General features: G+C 42.5%; 1 protein-coding gene across 3 annotated transcripts in view; it reads right to left on the bottom strand.

Annotated features, from left to right (window-relative positions):
• Nucleotides 1–208: 208 nt before the first annotated feature.
• The window catches only part of IGF2BP1 (insulin like growth factor 2 mRNA binding protein 1), a 58,127-nt gene continuing 33,539 nt past the window's right edge, over nt 209–24,796 (bottom strand). Inside the window, exons 3-15 of one of the 3 annotated variants that reach the window (XM_036756719.1) lie at nt 22,283–22,331; nt 20,339–20,390; nt 17,890–17,953; nt 14,601–14,882; nt 13,329–13,463; nt 10,339–10,461; nt 8,572–8,707; nt 6,567–6,689; nt 5,729–5,848; nt 5,003–5,077; nt 4,027–4,158; nt 3,390–3,503; nt 209–301 (exon numbers count right to left, since the gene is read on the bottom strand). In XM_036756719.1, the coding sequence (XP_036612614.1) occupies nt 209–301; nt 3,390–3,503; nt 4,027–4,158; nt 5,003–5,077; nt 5,729–5,848; nt 6,567–6,689; nt 8,572–8,707; nt 10,339–10,461; nt 13,329–13,463; nt 14,601–14,882; nt 17,890–17,953; nt 20,339–20,390; nt 22,283–22,331 (1,498 nt within the window). The remainder of the gene's footprint in view (nt 302–3,389; nt 3,504–4,026; nt 4,159–5,002; nt 5,078–5,728; nt 5,849–6,566; nt 6,690–8,571; nt 8,708–10,338; nt 10,462–13,328; nt 13,464–14,600; nt 14,883–17,889; nt 17,954–20,338; nt 20,391–22,282; nt 22,332–24,796) is intronic. The other 2 variants (XM_036756720.1, XM_036756721.1) reach the window with 2 other exon arrangements.

The raw sequence follows: 24,796 nt of genomic DNA, 5'->3' as shown, positions 1-24,796 counted from the left end.
ATGCCCAGGGGGAGGGCAGACCATAGGGCTGAGCCAATTGGTTTGGTCTTTTAGAGTAATCAGTCTTCCTTAATGAAACATTTGTTTTGAAGAGTGGGAAGATCTGATTTGATATCTTGACTGAGTATCCCTGATTCCCATTCATTCTTAAGCTTGCCACTCTTGATTTCTACTTTTTCTGTCCTGGGCCAATAGGGTTGGAGGCAGATCATTTCCTCCGTGCTTGAGTCTGGTTGTTCTGTCCCTTCTGGTGCTGTTGCTTTACTTGAGCAAGGATGTCTCGGATCTTACGCTGGGCCATCTGTCCAGGGGGAAAAAAAATGAGAAAGAATGAGCAAGACAGTGTTAGAGGGGAATCAGGGCAGCTTAAAACCCACAGATGCACAGCTTCTGAAGAAAATCACAGCTGGAAGAGGGCAATAGACACCAAGTACCATCCCCAGTCTCCAAGTCTCTCTATCAGCTCATTTGCGAGTATTTCAAACCTCCCAAGTCCACAGAGGAGGTACAAACTCATGGAGTACTTAAGGAACTTTGAGGCAGGGATAACATTATGGATTGTTAGATGGCACTGTCAGTTTATTTATTGACACTGTCAGATCACCCTTTTTGCTCTAAGTTTCCATTAACACTACCCTCCTTCTGGTTCTCCTCCTACCTGTCCTACTGATCTTATTCAGTCTCCCTTGTTGGAGATCTTTGTCCACGTCAGGCCCACTAAAGGCAGGTGATTCCAAGGGCTCTGACCTGGGCCCTCTTCTCCCACTAATACTATTTCATTTGGCGACCTCATCAGCACCCATGGAATGAATCATTTATCTCTATGATGATTATTTTCAGATCTACTTATCCAGCCCTGACCTGTCTCCTAACCTCCAGACTCTTATCTCCAACTTCGCATTAGACATCTCAAACTGGATGTCCTGTAAACATTTTTAAACTCAACAAAATCCAAAACTGAACTCATTATCTTTCCCTATCCCACTCTTCCCTCTTCCACTTTTGAATTTCTCCATTACTGCCAAGGGCAACCACCAACATCCCGGTCGTCCAGCCTTGCAAGCTAGGTGTCATCCTCGACTCCTCACTCTTTTTTAAAAAATTTATTTACTTTTAGTTTTCAACATTCGCTTTTATAAGATTCTTGGTTCTAAATTTTTCCCCTTCCCTCTCCTCCCCCCTCTTTAAGACGGCATGCAATCTAATATAGGCTATACGAGAACAATTGTATTAAACATATTTCCACATTAATCATGTTGTGAAAGGAATCAGAACAAAAGGAAAAACCACAAGAAAGAAAAAGAGAAAATAGTATCCTTCAATCTGCATTCACATTCCATAGTTCTTTCTCTGGATATGGAAAGCATTTTGCATCATGAGACTCCTTACTCTTTCACACACACACATCCTCCCCCACTCCTCCCTACTGCATACAATATGTTGCCAAGGTACTTTACACCTTTGTTACCATGTCTCATATTTGCACAGCCCCTTCTCTCCTAAAACTACTACCACACTTGTGTAGGCTCCCATCTCTTCACACCTAGGCTACTTCTTTTTTTGGTGGGGGGGGGGGGGGAGTGGGAGAGACAATCAGGGTTAAGTGACTTGCCCAGGGTCACACAGCTAGTAAATGCCTGAGGCTGGATTTGAACTCAGGTCCTCCTGACTCCAGGGCCAGTGTTCTATCCACTGTGCCACCTAACTGCCCCCACACCTAGGTTATTTCAATAGCCATTTGGTTAGCCTCTCTGCCTCAAATCTCCCCCACTTCACTGTCAGATTAACCTGACATCTTACTTCCCCATATCATGCAATCCAATGACACTGGCCTCCTTGTTGTAACTAGATCAAAACTCCAGCATTTTCACTGCCAGTTCCCTGTGCCTGGAATACTCTTCTCCTCACCTCCACCTCCTGACTTCCCTGGTTTCCTTCAGAGCTAGCTAAAATCTCATTCTCTATGACAAGTCTTTCTGATCCTCCTAAATGTTAGTAGTAGGCAGCTAGGTAGCCCAGTGGATGGAGCACTGGGTGAGCCTGGAGTCAGGAAGCCCTGAGTTCAAAGGTGGCCTCAGACGTTTTTTACCAATAACACTCAGATTTAGCATGGGGTTCAAGTGAAGAAACATATGAAACACTGTCCAAACTAGAAAGGGCTATTAAAAATTAATTTTGTTGTTGCCGTTGTTGAGTTGTTTCAGTTGTGTCCAACTCTTCCTGACCCCATTTGGCAAAGGTACTAGAGCAGTTTGCCATTTCCTTCTCCAGCTCATTTGACAGAGGAGGAAACTGAGGCAAGCAGGGTCAAAGCTAGGGTCACACAACTAGCAAATGTCTGAGTTAGTAAATGTACATTTGCCTAAAAGACTATTTTACTAATAACTCATACAAGGCAAGAGCTCACATGGAGGTCAGAAGAAGCAATACAAGGACACTCTCAAGGTCTCTCTGAAGAATTCTGGAATTGATTATTAGACATAGGAGACACTGGCATAGGCCCGCCCAGCATGGCATGTCCACATCGAAGAAGACACTGTGCTCTATGAGCAAAGCAGAATTGCAGTAGCTCAAAAGAAACATGAGATATACAGATTTGGAGACATCTCCACTCCAAATGTTTATATGGACTATTTGTGCCCAACCTGTGGTAGAGCACTCTGAGCTCATATTTGTCTGATCAGCCACAGTCAGACACATTGTACCTTGACTCCAAAATAGCGATGTCATTTTGGTCCTCTCTGAGAAAAGACAACAACCAGCCAATGAAATGTCTGAGGATGAATTTGAACTCAGGTCTTCCTGACTCCAGGCCCAGCAGTCTATCTACTGCACCATCTAGCTGCCTTATTAAAATTAATTATTAAGAACAAATACCATAAAGGACGATCATAATAGCCTTTTAATTGGCTTCCCCTCAACCTCAAGTCTGTTCTCTCCAGTCTATCCTCCTCGAAGCTGACAAAGAGATTTTCCTCAAGCAGACTTCTGTCAGTTTATCTATTCAAGAAACTCCTTTATTCTGGCATTTAAAGCCATTCACAACCTAGCTCCAACTTATACCACACTGATATCATAGGACTTTATTTGAGGAGTTAAAGGGGAGGAGAGGAGATAAGTTAGAACTGCACTGAGAAGGAGTAAGGATAGAATCCAAGACTTCCCAACAGTATAGATACAATTGACATAAGAGACCCAAGTTTTGCCTTTCCTCAAAAGATTTCATTCATCAGCAGATACCCTCTTTGGGCCAAAAGAAAGATGCAACCCAACCAAGAGGCCCAGGAATGGACTCAACCAGATCCCTGAAAGAGTCTCTGATTGTTCCTAGGAACCAAAGGGAGTTTCTCTTCCTGGAAAATCCTAGGACTCCCTCCCAAGCATCCTACCTGGCTAGCATAGAAGTGTCCAATGATCTTGACAATGACTTGCTCGTTCTCATCAGGAGTCTGATCTCTAGGTACCACCACTTCAGCTGCGGTCAAGTTCTGCAGCTCATTGACCTAGATAAAAGAAAGGGTAGGGGCAGGGGTGGGTTAGTTAGTGGAATAAGAGGGCTAAAGAAAAGGATGAAACCATGTTGGGACTGAAGAGTGGAGAGCGAACAGAGTCAAAGGGTAAGAAGGAGAGGTACGGGGAGTAGGGGAGGCCAAAAGAAGCCAGTGGGGGGCAGAGCCACGTGTTCATCAAAAGAGTCGGATGGCTGAGCAGTAAGGTCAGAGTTGCTATGTGAGGGAGAACTATGATGTTTATTCAGTAGAACATAGGATCTGAATTGTGGGATGTTAGAAATAGAGAAGATTAAATCCGAATAGATACTCCTTAGCCCCCTCCACTCCCCATTTTACAGGTGGAAGAAACTGAGAAACAGTTAAGTGGCTCACACAAATAGTCAACATCTTAATTCAGATACTCTGACTCCATGTCCAGTACCCCTTTCTTTCCACTTCACCAATCAATTGGGTAGTGAGGTCAAAACCTCCCCACACCCCCTGGTCCCCCTCCACCCCACCCTCCATGGCTCACAGTTTTGCCGCCTTTGCCGATGACTCTGCCAGCTGCCGATGCAGGCACCCGGATGTGGGTTTCCAGTTTTACCTCTTCCTTAGGACCAAAGAAGTTCTCTTCCTTGAGTTTTCCATAGATTCTTCCCTGAGCCTAGGGAGATAAGAAGGTTAAGCAGGAGTCCTCTTTGGGCAAAAAGGATGGAGCTGAAGTACTGAGTTCCTTATCTTTAAGGCAAAAGTGTGAGAGGGAACCACCAAATGAAAAAGTTAGTTGTACCTATCTCTCTAACTCTTTTCCCAGGCCAGGGTAACCACCTACCCAACTGTAATGGGTTTGGTAGAAATGATTTGGACTGAGTGGGACAGTGAGGAAGGTGAGCTGGGAAATCTGTTTCTCTTCATTCTTGCTCTGTTGGCTAGAGATCCTGGTAGGATGCCCTACAATTTTCCATAATCCAAGCTACCACAGAGGAACAAGAGAGAAGATCATCGAAGAATTGAGTCCTGTTGCATTTGAGAATGAATCAGGAATGTAACAGTGACTCCTCAAAACAAATCACAAAGCAATTTAGTAGAGACCTGACTCAGGAGGACCTGGAAAGCTGCCCAGCTCTAAACCCAACCTGTTCTCCTGCTCTAACGCTTAAGGGTTGGCTAATTCCTACTTTCCCTAGAAGCCAAGGAGAGAATGGAGGGCAGCCAGGACTTTCTCTGGGAACTAAACCCAATAATAAGGAAAAAGAGATCCCTACTCTGGCTATAAGAGATTAAAGAAAAGGAAGTTAGAATACAAGTGACTTTGAGGATAACAATAAAAAATAAAAAACAGCAAACTGTAGCCCTACAGCCTACTGGGGTGAGAGTAGCAGGTGGAGCTCAACAACGTGGCAAGTATTTGACATATAAATTGAGAACTAAAAGCAACAATACAGACTCCCCTCCTGAACAACCCCAGACTTCACTTCTTCCTCAAGAAAGTAATGAGGTGGAAATACCTTAAACTGAGCCTCTGGGGGTCCAGTGATGATGACCATCCGAACTTTGGAATCAGGGGTCTCTGGAGGAGCGATCTGGAAACCCAAACAGACAAGTCAAAATACCCCTAGCCTCCTCCTAAGGAGACAGGGCAAACATAAAGCACTCAAACTCTATCAACCTCCAAATTATTATTTTCATTGGCAAATCCATAATAGTGAGACAAAGCCTAGCCTTCCTAGTGTAACTGTTGAAAAGCTTGTATCAATGAGCTTTTGAATCTCTAAGGAAGGAAACTGCCAAGCTGGGATGCTTTCCATTCTCATCCCGAAGCTTCCAAGGGCTAGTCGGGTATGGTTTTGCCTACAAGCAAAAGTATAAATGAGGTGAACACTGATTTCCCTGCCCCCGTTAAGCACTGAGAGGCCTTCAACCAGAGACTGGTTATATTGTAGTAATGGGGTATCAATGGGGATTTGATGACGCTTTGAGAGCCTTTTCAAACTGCTTTGATTCTGTAACTTATTAAATGTTTCTGACCCTCAAACACAGGAGGAAAAATTTTTTCAAGGCAGTTCTTTGAGCAAAAGCAAGAGACACCATTTGCCTCAAGAAGGGACTGGGTATAGACAAATAGAAATTCTCAAAGTTAGAAGCAAATTTCTCTTCCTTGAGGCAACTGGAGGAGGGTTAGAATGGAATGGGACGAATTCCTGTCAGCAGAAAAGAAAAAATGAGCAAATCACCTTGATGGAGGCGCTGGCAAACCTTGACAGCTGCTTGATGTGCTGCCCCTTCTTGCCAATGATGGCACCAACTGCCTGGGCAGGGATGAATACCTGCACCATCTCCTGCTCTGGAGCCTGCTGCCAAAACAAGAGAGACATTACCAAGAGCACCTGCTAATGCTCCAAAGTCATTCCCAGTGACCAAACCAGGCCAGGGAAAGACTCCTGTACATTTCTTTCCCATCAATTCCCCTTCTCTGTCCCTTACCCCCAACTCCACATCAACAAGCAGAACCAGGAGGCTATACCACCCTCCCTATTAACTAGCTGGATTGGCCTAGATGCAACAGTTTCTTTAAGCCATAGCCAGTGAAGATACATAGTACCTGTAGGTGCAACTGGCATTAGGAAGATATAGAGAAAGATTATGGGGAATGTTAGGTTGCTAACAAACTAGGAGAATCATATGAAATATGATTCAGTGCCAGAGGATACGGGGGTAAGAGGACTCTCAATGCCGGCATATAAAAGAGTTGCCACACCAAGAGAATGCTAGCCAACTCCACCCAAACACTACTTAGAAGAATTCCTAGGGTCAGGTGTTCATAAAGGAAGATTTAACCCTTTAGGAGAAAGAGGGGATAATGAATATCTCAGAGGGTCCCTTGAAAATAATTCTTAGGGCAGCTAGGTGGCGCAGTGAGTAGAGCAGTGGCCCTGGGGTCAGGAGGATCTGAGTTCAAATGTGGCCTCAGATACTTGGCACACTTACTAGCTGTGTGACCTTGGGCAAGTCACTTAACTCTAATTGCCCTGCCTTCCCCCCTCCAAAAAAAAAATTAATTCTTCTACTTACCATGAACGAGCTATAGGGAGCAGCCCCTGAGACACTGCTTGGAGGTGGGGGAACAGCACTGGATGAGGCTGGGAAGAGGCCCACAGCAGCCAAGTTGAGGCCAGGGATCAAATGAGATTGTAGCTGAAGAAATATTGAAAAAGAGGCACTTAACGCAGTTCCTTTCTCATGGCTTAGCTGGTTCCTCTCCCCCACATCCCAATGAGTCTGGCAATATATCCACAACCCATATTCATGGGATTTCAAAAGGGACCATTATAGGGAGGATGTGTGCATTTTCATAAATCTGCCTAGATGATATTTTTTCTTACACATATGAAATTAAAACATCCATCCCATTTGTAAATAGCCACCATCTAGCCAGACCACATAGACAAAAATAACCAGCCACTGAGGCAGAGTGGTGGATCTGAATCTCAGCTCTGCTGCTTATGTCTTCTGTTTCCTTATCTGTAAAATGGGTAAGGTTGGACTAGGCAAAGATCCCTTGGATCTCCAAATCTACACTCTACCCACTTATACCACTCTGGAAAATATTTAAAGACATTTTAAAAAAATTTCTTCTGGAACATTGTACACAGTAACAGCCACAACAGCCAGTGTGCAATGACTGACTTTGATAGCCTTAGCTCTTCTCAGCAATGCAAGGACCTAAAACAACTCCAAAAGACTCAGGTTGGAAGATGTTGTCCACATCCAGAAAAATAAATATGGAGTCTGAATGCAGATCGAAGCAGACTATTTTCTTTTTTTGTTTTGTTTTATGATTTTCTTTCTCATGATTACTCCCATTCATTCTAATTCTTCTATACAACATGACTAATGTGAAAATACGTTTACCAGAAATGTATATACAAAGCCTATATCAGATTGCATGCTGTCCTGGAGAGGCGGAGGGGAGGGAGGGGGAGAAAATTTAAAACTTATGGAAGTGAATGTTGAAAGCTAAAAATAAATAAATTAATAAAAAAAAATTTCTCCTGACAGAAGATCAATGGGACACAATTCCAACAGCAATCAACCATAAGCAATATGAGGTCAGGTGCATTCATTTACCCCTTTACCAGTCCTTTGCCACTAACATCTGCATGTCCAGGAGGCGGCTCTGACTGGGCAATAGAATTTTCCTGTCTATGAGGCCAAATGACCCATATGGCAAATACACTTGTTTTCATGGGTGCTGGGCTTTGACCACAGGCAAACTTACCAGAAAGAGTGTGAATGAGAAATCATGGGAGAGGAAAGATGGAGACTGAGTGTGTCATCAATATCAAGAACTCCCTACTAGGCAAGTCAGGAGATTCTGCAACTTATAGCTAGTCTGTGTCAGAGGGTACTTGAGTCCAGGCCTACTTGGATTCAAGGTCAATACTACGGAGTGTCACACTACCTCTTTAAACCTCATTATATTAACTCTCTGAGCACTTCAATTTTGGAATCCAAGGGTCTGGGGGATGTGTGTGTGTGTATAGATAAGATAGATAGATAGATAGATAGATAGATAGATAGATAGATAGATAGATAGATAGATAGATAGAGATATACTTGGTAATATTAAAAAATTTTCCCCTTTTTCTTTTTCTTCTTTTTGTAGGGAGGAAGGTTTCCTTCAAAGAGTCCTAAGGTTTGCCCATAGTCACATACCAACATGCATCCAGTGGAAGGCCTTGAACCTATGTCTTCCTAACTCTAAGACCAACCCTTTACCTGATATATTACAGTGCCTTTCAGGGAGGTCTATTACCAGAATGTCTCTTCTAAGCTCCATCCCTAAGGTGAGAAGGCAGCAAGGTTTGGAAATGTTCTCATGTTCCCCAGAAAGGGCTTTCTCAAGTCATACAACAAGCCAGGTTTATCCCCCAGCTTCCAATGATCTAAAAAGTTGGAAAAGGTTTATTACTAGAGAACTGACTTCTCCATATTCCTCACACAAGACTCACAGATGGTCAGAAAACTAGAAGGGGAGGGGGGTCCAGGAAATTCTCCTATTCCTCTAAATACTCACACTCATAGCAGCTACATCATTCTCATAGGCCTCTCGAACTTTCTTCATAATCTCCTGCTCAGCTTTACAGCAGTTCTCAATACAGCCCTTAACCGTGATGGTCCTCTCAGGGTTGTAAAGGGTCAAGTCCTGCAACCTGAGGAGAGGAGCAGAGAAAAGAAAAGACCTTAAAAACTATTTCCCATAGGCTACTGCCAAGTCCTAGAGAGGAAGTCTAGAGACCTGAATACTAAAAAGGTAGTATTATGCAGTATAACTCTTAAGGCAAACAGTTTATCTTATCTCTCAGGGCCAGTTCCCCTTGTCTAGAATAATTGTCCAGACTATCTGTACCTCCAGAATAAGTTAGAAGGACAACATGAGATTAATCAAAAGTGCATCGAAATACTTGAGACAGCTTTCTTGAAACCTAAGGGATTGCCAAAGATTAAATAACCCCTACCAAGATTAGGACTACTGGATCACCCTACTTGGAGTTGGTTGCACCAGAATAGAAGAAGAAACAGATATTGGCTGGACAGTTTCACCCAAAGGATCTATTGGGCTCCATGCCTCTTTGGAAAAAGAACAGGGAAGACAGATTGCTTCACCTACCAGATGAGGGTCTAGAGGTAGAAGAGACTAAGGAGAAGAGAGAGCATGATACTTTCAAAGGGAAAAATTAAGGTCCAGTGCTCTCCCCTCCACTGCCACCTGAATACCCTTCCCATTTCAGCAGAGTGCATGTTAGAAGAGTTTATTATAAATGCATGGTGGTAGAGTAGAGACAAGAATCACTTAGTCTTGAGTCCCTAGCCTGGGGTTTTCCCAGTTCAAATGGTAGGGAATGGAAAGACCAATGCAGTGAAAGAAGATTCAAGAAAGACCAGAGTTAGGAGGCATCAGAAAGATCAATTAGTTTACCCCCCTTCTTCTATAAATGTTTTTCCTTGACTATAGGACATTTACAAAATCTTAACATTAGAAGGGGCCTCTGAGGTCATCTGATTCAGCTCACATCAGAACAAAAATTCCCCCCCAAACATCCAAAAAAAAAAAAAAAAGGGTCGTTCAACCTCTATCTAAAAACACTCATTGATGTGGTCTTCTTACTACCTTCTGAAGCATCTCATTACGTTTCTGAAAATCTCTATTAGGAACCTTTTCCTAATATCAAGCCTAAATCTGAAATGTCTGACATTTCCACCCATTCTTAGTTTAGCTCCTGGGACCAAGCAGAACAAGTTTAATCTTTCTTCCACATGAGAACTTCACATGGGGTTGACTTGAAATGAGCCCCAGAGTCAAAAGAACCTTGGTCTGAATCCTAGGTCTACCATTTACATGATTTAATCTTAGGGCTATTTCTCCAATTCTACAGATTGGCCTAGAAGGTATCTATAGTTCCTTGCAGCTTTCTCTTTCTGCTCTCTTTTAAAACATCTAAATATCCCTTGTTCTTTTGACTAATTCTTATATTGCTTGGTTTTTAATTTCTTCACTATCCCGATTGTCCTTTAAAGAATGTGCTCCCAAACCCCACAACTAACCCTCAAAACAGTAGTAACATTGGGAAAACTGCAGCTATCCTAGACAAATACAAGCTCTCCCCCTAAAATGAAGAAATACTATTAACTGGAAAGTTGTGTAAAAAGAACTGAGGGAGGTAACTGAGGTCCAAGGGAGGAAAACTACTGACTCTAATATCTGCAAGGATGTTGTGGCTAATAAAACCCTGGCATTTTATTTCTCTGCCTATGGGAAGAACAATGAAAGAGAAAGTCTTACGAAGAAATGGTGATTTTGGTCTCCGTATCCTGTTCCACTTTTTTCAGGTTTCGTCCTTCTTTGCCAATTAGACGTCCCACAAAATTATTGTGGGCCAGGATCTTCAGGGGGACCTCATCAGCTCTTGAGAGAAAAAAAAAAAGAATGAATGATGAATGAAAAGGCATTTAAGTACTTAGTATGGGCAGCTAGGTGGCACAGTGGATAGAGTATCAGACTTGGAGTTAGGAAGACTCATCTTCCCGAGTTCAAATCTGGTCTCAGACACTTACTGGATGTGTGACCCCAAGCAAGTCACTTAACTCTGTTTGCCTCAGTTTCCTCATCTGTAAAAAATGAGCTGAAGAAGGAAATGGTAAACCACTCTAGTTATCTTTGCCAAGAAAACCCCAAGTGGGGTCATGGAGAGTCAAACACAACTGAAATGACTGAACAACAACAAAATGTACAAAATGCTGGAGATACAAATTGAAAAGTAAAGCAATACTTGCTCATATTATAATAGGGGAGGAAGGAACGACACATAGGAGATTTCCACTGCTAGTCCAATGATATGACTCCCATATAACCCAACAGTGAGTCTAGGTCATCATTTCCAAACTCTTCATTTGTTCACATCTTCAAGGCTCAACTCAGGTACGACATTCCTCATGGAGCCTTCCTTAATATCTTCCAAGTGAAAGAATCTTCTCCCTCTTCAAAGCTTTCATGAGCCCTATGTCTCAGTCTCTTTTTACCCTCAATTAGTATATTAACAAGTCACACTTATATAGCAATTTAGTGGCAGAATGCCTTATATATGTCATCTCATTTGATTCAACAACCTTGTTAGCTAACTGCTTACAACCCCATTTTACAAAAGGGAAACTGAGGCTCAGAAAAGTTACATGACTTTCTCAGGGTTGCACCACTAGCAAGAGTGAGACTGTTGCATTTCTTGAGTGCAGTACTGTTTCATTCTTGGTATGTACAGCATTTTGCATTAATGTCTGTTTAATTGAATAACTTTGTATAAAGGCATTGAGATACAGAGTTGAATTTAGGGCAGCTGAAACAAAAGAATAACAAAAAAACATAAAGAGAAAATAAGACTACTTTGGCTGCATAAAATTTAAAAGCTTTACACAAATAAAATCAATGACAGAATCCAAAAAGAAATGATAGAGAAAAAATATTGACATCTCTGAGAAATAACTGTTAAGTCTGATATCCAAAATATAATGAAAGTCAGCACAAATATTTCATTCTCCAAAAGACAAGTCATCAAAAGATATGAACGGTCTTCAAGAGGAATTGTAAACTACACCATGAAAACATGGTGATTGGCAAAGGTGATAAACAATAACAGATCTGGACCTAGATGCAGTCAACCTGACTCTCACTATTTGGACCTAACCCCTAGATTTTATGTGAGAAAATGGAGACTGAGGGAGATGAAGTGACTTTACCAAGCTCATATAGCACAGGCATAATAAGGGTCAGAGGTGGAATCTGAACCCAGGTCTTTCTTCCATCAGTGCTCTTCGCTTCTATTGGAAAAACTATGTGCTGACTGGGTCCCTTACAAATGTTACATAATCTCAACAGGGCCCTCATTACTGAAAGGCAATTCTTTCAAACCTTGCTAGTGGTATTCCCTATTCCACTCACCACAGTGGCACTCTCAAAACTTTTTATCCCTCCTCAAACCTCCCATGGCTCCCCTTCTTACCACCCTCTCAGCTCAGAACTTTGCCTCACATTTAATTGAAAAAATTGAGGTCATTCAATGAGATCTCCCTCTTCTTACAGTTCACATCCTTCAAATGCCTTCCCCACTCTCTCCACCTTCACCGGTCTCACATAATGAGAGTGCAGATGGCCTCCCGAAGGGGTTTAACTATGAAAGGGAGGAGAGATGTGGGGTAATAGCTAGTAGGGATGGTATGGGTGTTTTTGAGAATGGGGGAGACATGGACAGGTTTGTAGGCAGTAGGAAGATAAATGAGATAGTAGGGAGAAGAGAGGCAGCTACCTATTGCAAAAGGTGGGATTGGAAACCTCTCATCAGCGCAAATGATCCCATCCCATCTTTTTCAATAGGTTGCTGCCTCTCTCATCCCTACTATCTCACTATCATTCTCCATGCTAATGAATCTCAGATCTACTTATCTAGCCCTAACCTCCAAACTACCTGTTGGGTGCTTCAACACCTGAAACACAAGTCCAAAGCTGAACTCATCCTCTTTCCCCTCAAATTCTCTCCCATCTTCCAAACTTCCCTATTACTGTTAAGGGCACTACCATATTTCTCAGGCAACCAGTTTCATAACCTAGGTATCATCCTCAATTCCTTACTCTCTCACTGTCCCACGTCTTCCCATTCAATATGCTGCCAAGTCCTATCAACTTTATCCTAGTAACCTCTCACCTATGCCTCCTTCTTCCTTCTGATCCTGCCACCATCCTGATACAGGCCCTCATTACCTCACATCTGGACTATTACAATCACCTGCTGGTTGGCCTCCCTGCTTCAAGCCTCTCCCCACTCTGGTCCATCCTCTATTCAGTTATCAAGGTGATCTTCCTAAAGCTCAGGTCTGATCATGCCACACACTCACACACACCATTTAATAAATTCCAGTGGCTCCCTATGACCTCCAAGATAAATACAAAATCCTGTTTGGTGTGTTCAAAGTCTTTTATGACCTGGCCCCTCCTACGTTTCCAGTCCTCGTACACCTTACTCCCGGGCATGTGTTCTATAATTATACTGGCCTCATGTTCCTTGCGCAAGATGAAATCTCCTGGCCCCATATATTTCCACTGACTGTCCGCCATGCCTGGGATCCTTTCCCTCCTCATCTCCTGGCTCCCTCCCCATCTCAACTAAAAGCCCACCTTCTACAAGAAGCCTTTCCTGATACTTTTTACTGCTAGTGTTTTTGTTCTCCTGACTATCTCCAATTCATCCTCGTTTGTACGTAATTGCAAGAGTAAAATAGCCTTACGTCTTGGTATCTTTTGCTTCTTTCTGCATGATTTCCAGAATCATCTTGCAAGCAGAAGAGCACCCTTCCGGGGTAGAGTGAACGCTGATGGCCTTCTCAGCTGCTCCAGCATTCTCCTTTCGGTGAACATCAATTCTGAGGGTTGAAAAAGTAAGAGATTATTGTATCCTCCCAGAAGACTGCTGGTTCTTATGTTTGATGCAGGAAATGCAGCCCCTAAATGGGTGCAAAGCTGGCCACTACAGAGAGAAAGGCAGGGCACCAGGAACTCCATAGTGCAGACTTTGGTCTCACTGACACTGCTTTAATGAGGGCTGACACATTGATGGCCAGAGACAGAGATTCTTAACGTGGGAATAAGGAGGGCCAGTCTGTGAACATAGAAGGTGAAAAAATTATATCTTCATTTTCATTTACTGAAATTTATCATTTTCTTCAATTATGATTTAAACATGGTTCTGAGGAGTGGTTCTTAGGTAGCACCAGGCTGCCAAAAGCATATATGAAACAAAAAAGGATTAGGAACTCCTGCCAAAGGCCCACATTCAAAGTTTCACAAGCAGACTTTGAAACAAACCTAAGGGGAGGGATATGACACTTGTTTTTTTACACCTCAACCTCTAGCAAAAAAGGCCAGGGAAGGGGAAGGGAAATCATCAAAAAAGAATAGATGGACAAATAGTATAAGCCTTAGTCAGTTGTACTCAGCAAAACAAAGAAATCTGGCATGAAAATGAGTATCAAAGGGAACTATTTTGTCCTCTATCAATGGCTGCAGTCCTTAGCTAGGATAGTCAGATTCTTCGTTCTACTCAAGTTAGAGTCATAGTATCAAAATTAAATTGGAAGATGCGTTGTTAGTAATACTCTAACCCAGCTTCTCATATGCCATGAAGGAATACTCAACCACACTTTCACGCCATGGGTCCCGTTTAGTAATGTCTTGGAGGACGGTGCCTTCCTTGACATCAATTGCAATTATGTAACTAGATATTTTCACCCAGTCATTTCCTGTCACCACTACCCCAGCCCCGACCAATTCCTCCCTCCTCATCTGATATTTACAGAATGAGAGGAATGGGATTGGGAAGCCCTGGCCCCCCAAAGGGGAAGACACAATCCATCAGTGACACTGAACTCACTTCGTGGAAGTGAGGATTCAGATCTATAACATCCATCCCTTTCACGTTCTTCCCTAGCCCCAACACTAAGCAGGATTTTCAAAGTCCTCCTATACCCCACATCCCAATCCCCAATCATACGTATACTCACTTAGACTGGGTCTGCTTAGTAATGTTACGGATGGTGGCTCCTTCCTTTCCAATGATGGCACCCACATACTGGGTGGGCACCAGGAGCCTCAGGGGAATATCCACTGGCTGTTGTTTGGAGGGAGCACCTGCCACCACAGGTGAGCCCTGGCGGGCTTGACCCCTGGAATTAAAGCCACCCCGGCGACCATTCTCAGGACCCTGAGCCATCTGCTCATCAGGGATGTAGGAGACCTTCAGTGAGTGGTTCTCCAGCTGGTGGCCATTCAACTTCATGATGGCTCTGTGGGTGCAGGGAAGAGACAGTTATTCATGTACCCATCAACCTCAAAATAAAATTGAGAGAGAATGTGTATGCTCAAACTGGTTGCTGCACTTGGTACTGGAGAAATGCCATGGAAGTACTAACCATCCCCACAACTGGAGATCTTTTAGTCTAAAATTAATAACAAAGAAATATGATTCAGAATCTTAGGAGTTACTCAGTCTAAGGGTAGAGATCTGATTACCATCCTTTGGTAGCCTTCAATCTGAACAGTGTCCTGTTTCCCTTAAGGAATTAATTCCCATTCTAATGAAAAGGGAGACATGATAGACATGTTAGTTTGCAACAAGGAAGGCATATTTTAATTTTGAGAATTATATATGAAATCTTATTATAATTTGTCAGGAGGAGAATAAAGAAGAGCATAAAAAAAATTCTGTATTAACAGTAATCATTGGCCTGACCAGAGTCCAGCTACGTTCAGAGAACACCAATAGAGAATTTTGGAGTTGGAGAAGACCTAAGAGATCATCTCCAATCATTCACTCAATCAACAAAAATTTGTTAAATGATTATATGTGCTCAGCAAAAGCTGAGACAACTAAGGCCCAGAGCAGTTATCTAATTAGCAGCACATTAATTATTCAAGAGTAAACATAAACCACAAGTAAACACAATTCCTACATTCCTCCCCAGCAAAGTCCAAAATGGGACAAGGTATACTAAAAATATGGAATATAAAAAGAGTAAGACTGGTAAATCTGAGATGGAACGCTAATTAAGCAGTCTTAACAATCAGTGCAAACTAATAGTTTGGCACAATTTTGGACTAAGTACCACACATGTTGAAGAGGGACAGGGAGCAAAAGGGTGATCACTCAGGATTTTCCAAGGAAGGTTTCTTCAAGGCCATGAGCTTTGAAGGGTAGAGCCAAGCAGGAAAAAGGAGTCCCAAGACAAATAGAATGAAACGATTAAAAATAACTTGTATCATTTGGTGGATCTAAAGGATAAGGCAAAGGAACTGCATACTGGCTTAGCTAGAAGCCGTGGTAGGGAGGCTTTTGCACAATGATTCCCTGTATCAGTAAGGCAAAGAGCATGAAGAGGGAGGGGAAAGAACACCCTCTGTCTTGCTCTTGGGTGAGCAAGAAAGCCATCAAGACACAAAAAGAAATGGCAAGGAGAGACAGTGGAACTATTGAAGAAAAGAAATTGAACTTAACACATGGTTTAAAATGGATAGCCACTGCTGGAGATTCTAAATTTTAGTGATTTAAAAGATAAAAAAAGACAAATCTTGCTGACCCCACCCATTCCTGCTCCTCCCCCCACACCAAAAGCCAAAGAACTGGAGAAGATGCTTGCAGTGAGGGTACTGATCCCACTACAGGGATCTGATATTGCTGTGCCACCTAAAAAAAAGATATTGTTTTAAAAGAAAGAACAATTCTGCTTATATTTTACAATGCCTGTGACCTCTGGGAATCCCTGCTTTTCCCAAGGAGAAGACAGATCCTCCTTTCAACCAACAGATGGAGCCATTGACCTAGCAAAGAACCCTTGGGTTGGACTATTTAGCAACCAGGCTGAACTCCAGAGATCAGTTCCCTCTCAGTAGGCTCTAGTATGTACTTGGAAACACAGCCACCCTGATCCTAAAGTATATTCCTATCAATTAACTCTGAGGGTTTTCTATCTCTTGTTTTCCCTCTACTTCAACTGGAAAACCGAGGTCAATCTCACACCCATCAGATTAGCTAATCTGACAACAAAGGAAAATGATAAGTGTTGGAGGAGATGTGGGGAAACTGGGACACTAATGCACTGTTGGTAGAGTTGTGAACTGAACCAACCATTTTAGAGAAAAATTTGGAACTATGTCCAAAGGGTTATAAAACTGTGCATATCCTTTGATTCAGCAATACCACTACTGGGTCTGTATCACAGAGATTTTTAAAAAGGAAAAGGACCTATATATACAAAAATATTTATAGTAGCTCTTTTTGTGGTAGCTAATAATTTGACAGTGAGGGGACGCCCATCAATTGGGGAACGACTGAACAAATTGTGGTATATGGTAGCGATGGAATATTACTGGGCTATAAAAAATGACAAGCAAGATGACTTCAGAAAAAAATGGAAAGGTTTACATGAACTGATGCAAAGTGAAGTGAGCAGAACCAGGAGAACACTGTACACAGTAACAGCAATATTGTGTGATGATGTGAATGAACCGTGAATGACTTAGCTATTCTCAACAATACAATGATTCAAGACAATTCCAAAGGACTCATGATAAAAAAATCCTATCTGCCTCCAGAGGAAGAACTGATGTCATCTAAAAATGGGCTGAGGGGGCAGCTAGGTGGCACAGTGAGTAGAGCACTGGCCCTGGAGCCAGGAGGACCTGAGTTCAAATCCAACCTCAGACACTTGACACATGTACTAGCTGTGTGACCTTGGGCAAGTCACTTAACCCCAATTGCCCTGCCTTCCCCCCTCCAAAAATAAATAATTGCCCTGCCAAAAAGCAAAAGAAAAAAAAATTAAAAATGGGCTGAAGTATACTATTTTTCACTTTTTCCTTTTCTTTTTTTTTTAGTTTTCTTGCACAAAATGATTAACATAGAAATGTTTTATATGATTGCACAGGTATAACCTATATCAGAGTACTTAAGTCTCAGGAAGGGGGGAGAGGAGGGAAGTAGGGATAGAATTTGGAACTCAAAACTTTTAAAAATGTTAAAAATTGTTTGTATTTTATTTATTACTTAAAAGTAAAAAAACTTAAAACTAAAAAAACAAAGAAAACTGGGGTCATTCTCAAGAGAGGTTTGTGGTTCAGACGATAAAAATAAATTACCATTATTACACATACTTGTACAACCCTTTAAGATTTCCAAAATACTTCCCTCACAGCAACCCAATGAGACACAAAGTATACAAGTCAGTATGGTCATCCTCACTGTACCCCCCCAACCTCCAAATTCCCTCAATACTGTCCATCTCCCAGCTAACTCACTGCCGGGTCTGTTCCCGGTTGGAATAGGTAACATTCACCACTGCAGTCTCACTCTCGGTGTTCACTAGAAGAAAAAAAAAAAACATAAGTCAGAGTCAGAGCTAGGGAGCCACCTTTGTCCCACCTCCACCCCTTTTCCCAAGGCTTAAAAAGTCCCATCATTCTTGAGAGACAAAACTCACATCACAAAAACCTCCCAAAGCTGTGGCTCACTGGCCAAAGTCACAACTGTTACTGCCACCAAACCCACCTTTTCCACGAGACATGCAAATTTACAGTTTCCTCTTTTAAAATTTTCTTTCTTATTTCACCATTCCAGGATGGATTAAGTGATGTGTCCATCAAGTGTGAGACTATTGATGAAAAACCCCGGATTGATAAATTAATGAAATATTGATGAAAAATCCAATCCTCTCAAACCAAATATTCAAAACTTATTCTATCTCATATCCTGAAATAGTGAATGACCCCATCTGTGTAGATAAGAGCATTGAGCTGGTTTGATTAAAAAGAAGCCTGATTCCCTGGGAGGCATCCAAGTCAAGGGCTGTCAAACTATAGCCCTACTGCCTGTTTTTGTACAGCTCAGAACGCTAAAAACGGTTTTTTATATTTTAAAATAAGCTTCTATTGTATTTTGAAATGTAAATAATCCATTCTTAGCTACAAAAATAGGCATATCAACTCCAGGGCTAACTATAGCTAGAAAGTCCAAACTCTACTAGTGAAACTCACTACAGGCTCTTCAAGTCACCTGCTTAACCCTGCTTGTCTAGTCAAGCCCAAAGTGATTTGTTAGTACAGGCTGTGAACAATGTTGGGCAGCCTGATTATTCTATGATGTGAGTTTCATCCTGGTATTTATGATAAAGGCTTAGTTGCAGGAAGGGGGCTCAAGATGGCATCTGGTCCAGCCCCCTGCTTTCAGGCAAGTGGAATGTATGACCTATGCTGGCCAGGTGACTGATGGCCTATTCTTCTCTTTAATTAGATCTCTAAAGACAAGAGACCACATGACTCACTTATGAAGTTGGTGCCCATTCTAGTATCTTCTCTCTCTCTCTCTCTCTCTGACAATATCTAACTTAGGGCCATAGAACTGGGGGAAAAAAATCCAGAAATCCCTGAGACTAACCCTTTCTGATATAGAAGAGCAAACTGAAATCTTAAAACCCTGCAAGTCTCCCTCTTTGCTGGGCGGGGGGAGGGGGGGGTGGTCAGGGACAGGAGGGGGGTTGGGGGGGGGAGCGGGGAGAGGAGGGAAGGCCAACTAGTCTTTGGGCAGAAGCTAGAAGACCATTTATCTAGCATGTTATAGAGGGGAGACATTTCACATGTGGGTAGAACTAGATAACCACTGAGGTCACCACCAACCTTCAAATTCTGTGATTCTGTGACACCCCTCCTCCCATAAACACACACTTAATTCCATAAACGTTAATAGCTTTTGGTGGAGATAAACAAGTAAGATATAGTCCTTGCTCTCAAGGAGTTTACCATCATTTTTTTTTTTTGGCAAGGCAATTGGAGTTAAATGGCTTGCTCAGGGACACACAGCTAGTGAGTGTCAAGTGTACTGAATCCAGGGCCAGTGCTCTATCCACTACGCCACCTAGCTGTCCCAGGAGTTTACAATCTAATGATCTCTCACATGTAAGGACATTTGATTATAATAAACTAACCCATATTTCAATTAAATCAGCTGATAGTCTGTCTTTCCTTCTACAGGGTAAGCAATCTCATCAACTTTCTTTACATCTGTTTTCCATATTTGGGTCATCAGGCTCTGGAAAGCTCCCCGGGTTTTGATCTATCTCTTTGGGTTTTTTTATGGAAGTATGGTGACCCAAAGTGGCCATGGTCCATTAAGGATCTGAAGTGTTTGACACCATTAAAGAGTAAATAAATGCCCCACACTTCTTTGCTTTACGCGACTGAAATTCACATAATGTTACTTAGAATACTCTTCGCAGAAACCAAAGAGATTAAAAGGACTTTGGACACTATCCAGTCTAGGGTTAACTTTACCTAGGCTCAGTAGACTTTCTAAAAAATATTTTGCTCTATTTCAAAATAATTTGTTTTCTTTGCAATCCTATATATTTTATTTCATGCATTTAAAAGCCTTATTCTGTGAAGAGGCTCATAGACTTCAGACTGCCAAAAAAGTCTTGTTCTAATCTAACTCCCTCATTTAACAGTGGAGGAAAATGAAGACCAGAAGGAAGTGACTTCCCCAAGGTCACCTGGTGAGTTTCATGGCAGGACCAGAACTAGTTCCCAAGTCAATTGACCCTTAGTTCGAGGCTCTTGCCACTATCCTAACCTTTCTTGTTTTCATGAACTCTTGAAAGGACCCTTTCAGTGAACTACACAGATATTCTCATGGGCATTTGATTTCTCAGCCCTTTCAAACACCACAGCCATCTTCTCCACCTCACCCTCTTACCTTGCTCGCAGCTCTCTACTGTGCCATACTGAGCCAGCAGGCTGTCCAACACCTGTAAAAGCAAAGAAAAAGTCCATGGCACACACTATTCCAGTCTTCTACAAGCTCCACTTCAATTAACTGAACAAACATGTAAGGCCCTACTTCGTGCTGGGCACTGGTGAGAGATACAAAGACCAAAACTAAACAGTCTTTACCCTCAAGAAGCTTGCGTTCTCTATGGGGGTCTATGCTTCTGAAAGCCCCTGCTTTCACTTAGGAGTAGGACCTCTCCCAGAGGTCATTGAGACATATTCAGGGAATCTTGAAGAGCTAAGGTAGGGGTGGAGGGGAGGATTTAGAATAATGATGATGTTGATGATAATAATAATATATAGCATCTACTATGTGGCAGGCGCTGCTCCAAGCACTTTACAATTATTACCTTATCGATCCTCACAACAACCCTGCAGGTAGGTGCTATAAATTACCCCCATTTTACAGATGAGGATAAGGAAACAAACAGAGGTTTAAGTGACTTGCCCAGGGCCACACAACTAGTAAACGTTAGAGGCTGGATTTGACTTCTGGTCTTCCAGACTCTGGGCCGGTGCTCCACCCACAGCATCACCAGCTGCCTCAGAGTCCATAACCTTTTGACAGTGAGGGTGAGAAGGAGAAGAAAAAAAAACACCTGGATATTCTAGTCTATCCATTGGCTTAGGTGACAGGCCAGACCAGTTAGGGAGAAGTCATTCTCGTTCTTGTTCCAATCCTTAGAGAGCAAAGCCCTGATGAAAGTTGGTGGTTTTCCGACCTGTATCGCCTCCAAAAATGTGGAGACACATGATTTGACAAAGCTTGCTGGCCATATTTGTATGCATGACTCATCCCAGCTGGAAACACTTTTGCAAAAGAGCGATACATATATCTCTGGTATATGCATCCTATTTCAGTGTCCCTGGAATAATTTATGACTTGGAACTGCCATCTTTCTCTCTTCTGAATTTGCGCTAGAAGCTAGTATATATAGGACACTGCCCATTACAACGGATGTTCAGACAGAAGGAATTCACCTATTAGGCACACTGGTCGAAGGAGAGGATTTCTAAGATCACTTCCAATTCTTAAGATTCTAGGATTGAATGCCAAGACGGAGCCCTGGGGCATATGAGCAAGGACTGAGCAAGCCTGGGCTATCAAATGATGTGTACAAGGCAATAGAGAAAACAACAGACTGATGTTTGTGAGAAGATAAGCTCTGGTGGTGGCCAGGTCTGGAGAGTTTAACTCCCTAGGCCAATTTTCAATGCCCTCAGGTGTGACACTCACTTCATAAGCCCACGAGGTCACGTGCGCCCTCTCTCACCACAAGAACAGTCACAAGGTGATTAATGAGGAGCCTGGTGGCGCAGTGGATAGAATGCTGGGCCTAGAGGCACAAAGAGCCAAGATCAAATCTGTTCCCCAGATGTTTACTAGCTGTGTGACCCTGGGTAAGTCATTTAACCTCTTTTTGCCTTAGTTTCCTCAACTGGAAAATGTAAATAATAATAGCACTTATGTCCCAAGGTTTTTGTGAGGATAAAATGTGTAAGGTGCTTAGCATAGTACTTGGCACGCAGTAGGTGCTTTATAAATGCCAGCAATGATGACAATGACAACAACAATGATGATGATGATGATGGAGCCCTGGTGTGGGGGAAGGGCTCAGAATCTGTCTCAACTCAGTACTAGCCCCCCAGGTTCTATGATGAGAAACCTTCCCTCCCCCTTAACTATCATCCCTCTCCCCACCCCCTATGAAGTAACAGCTGGGAATATCTTCCCTCCTTCCCATTCCATCTGTAGACTTTGAATGACATGTGCTTTCTCTCTATATACTTCCTGGGAATCTGTCTCTCCAGTAAAAAAACAGCTGCTCTTCCTCCTCCCCATCCTGAGGGTCCCCTGGAGAGCACTTACCTCCCATCGAAGCTGGGGTGGGATATTGCGGATCTGAATTTTACGGCTCCTGAAATGGAAAGAGAAAGTGGTCAGTCACTCATACATGGACCATTATCTAAATGCCAAGCTAACCAATGGCATTGCCATTAAAATTCTTCTCGACTTTATTTTAAAGCTATCTCCCGCTTACCTCCCTGCTTAGTGAGGGAATCGTTGACCCAAATTGTAAAAAGCAAACAAAAAAAGTGAGTCAAACCAACCAATGGATCCAAAATGTCCAACAGTATATTCAATATTCTTCACCCCCTAGTCTCCCAGCTCTGGAAGGCGGGGAGGGGTGTTGCCTTTTTTCAACTCTTCTTGTGGGCCAGCCAAGCTTGGTCTTTATAATTATATCTTTCAGTTCCATCTTTTTGTTCTTTCCAATTACTGCTATGGCATTGCCATTTCTAATAACCACAATAACCACATACATGCCATGGATACCACTACACAACCTTAATCCCCAACTCTCCAGGCTAACCTACTCACAGCTACTTCTCAAAGGCCAACAAAGTCACTACCACCAATTTTTTAATAGTGGCTAGGTACTGTAGTGGTAGAAAATACTCGGTTTGGAACCAGAGTATCCAAGCTCAAATCTCGAATCATTACTATGCAACCCATGCCTCAGTTCCATCCATAAAATGGTGTGGTTAGATTATTTCCAAGAGGTCCCTTCTGATTCCAAATCTCTGGTTCTAAAGATCTCAGTACTATGGATATTGGGCTTGAGCTTGAGTAACTGAGCAAAAGAAAGGAGCCCCGTTGTAGAAACTCTGCTTTTCTAGAACTAGATTATCGATAGTAGCATTACAGATTTAGGGAATCAGCTAAGCCATAAGAAAAGAGCTTATGGCTTGTTTTCCTCCCACCCACCCATCCATTTCTGCCTCTTGGTAACCATCTGTAAGTATACTGCTTCCCACCATTCCCACCCTACTCTCCCCCCTAACAACATTCAAAATGTCAAGAGAAAGCAAACTCTTTTTTTGTTTTGCACCACACTTCTTTCCCTCCCCACCCTGTTCATAGTAGATGCTTAATGTAGCACAATCTCTTCATTTTACAGATAAGGAAACTGAGGCCCAAAGAGGTTGACAGTCAACACTAATCTGTGCACTGGCTGTCAGGTTTACATATCACATAGATTACTTTAGCAGACCAAACATTTGCATAGCTGTCTTTTTAGGTTCTTTATGCCTTTTCACTATGAGCACCCAGGGCTCAGGAGCCATGTCTATTCATTCAGCCAGCACTATACAGTGTCTAATGACTCAAGAGCCAAAAGATCCCTGCCTTGCTGAAGTCATTTACCGTCTCTCTCTTAAATTTTCAAGCATGCCAATCTTCTCTAATTTCTGTTAGAAGTGAAAGCAAAGATCAGAGTGACTTTGGACTTTCATCAAAAAAAGGTAGTAATGAAGCCCCCTTTGAAAGGGGATAGCACAACTCAGTGATTTTGGAGAAAGAAGCAGCAGATATTAATGCTTGTCTTATGGCTGGATCTTGTTCATTTTGTTAATGCACCAGGAGGCCAAGATCACATGGGCCTTGAATGCCCTAAGTAGATAACGTGCTGAATTTAGAGTTAAAAAATTGGGGGTCACATCTTGGTTTATTACCTGCATGTAACCTCCTTATGCCTCCGTTTCCTCATCTATAAAATGGAGGGGTTGCTCTAAAATGGCCTCAAGCTCTAATCTATGATCCTATGAGCCCGGACAAACCTCTCAACATCACAGAGAAAAATCCTTCCAGGGCCACAGACTGAACCCAGTGACCTCAGCCCCAGAACAAGCCCCATGCCATTGGTATTAAAAAGAGGAGAAAGATAAGGGAAAGACTCTGGAAGGCTCACTGCTGAGATTATAGAGGAGTTACCATACTATCTGGGGGGGGGGGGGCGAGGGGGGAGTAAAAGAAATAATTCCAACAGTCATTAAATCAACACTACCATTTCCTGAATAGGATGTGCCGGATCAATTTGCCCTATGGCAACCACTGAAGTCCAAAGCACTCTTCTCTGTGTTGTCTTTCACCAGAAAATGTAAGGGTAAGGAGAACCTAGCGGGCTTGTGTTTGTATCCCCAGGGCTTAGCACAGAACCCACCACAAGTAGTGCTGACATTTCCCTAAGGGAATTGGCTTGTTATGTCCAGAAGAGCCCCAAAGCCTGAATAATTCACCAGCAGCTAACAGGAAATGGAGCTGTAACCACCATACAAACCTTCTGGAGTTTCCTTATTTGGAAAATAGGGGGACAATGCACAATCTTTGACTATAGCACTACTAGGCCAATACCCTCGACAATCAGAGATCAGAGAAGGAGGAGGGAGGGAGAGACACTCACATTCATAGCAACTCTGTCAATAAAGTATAGTATATGAATGTAATGGAATATTATCATGAAGAAGTCACTTCAGAGAATCATGGGTAAGACTCATATGAAATGATGCAGAATATAGTAAGCAAAACAGAACAAAATGATAA

This window comes from Trichosurus vulpecula, chromosome 4 (assembly GCF_011100635.1).
Source record: "Trichosurus vulpecula isolate mTriVul1 chromosome 4, mTriVul1.pri, whole genome shotgun sequence".
In the NCBI taxonomy this organism is placed as follows: domain Eukaryota; kingdom Metazoa; phylum Chordata; class Mammalia; order Diprotodontia; family Phalangeridae; genus Trichosurus; species Trichosurus vulpecula.
Note: the sequence above shows the minus strand (reverse complement) of the source record. Positions and strands in the feature narration are given on the sequence as shown.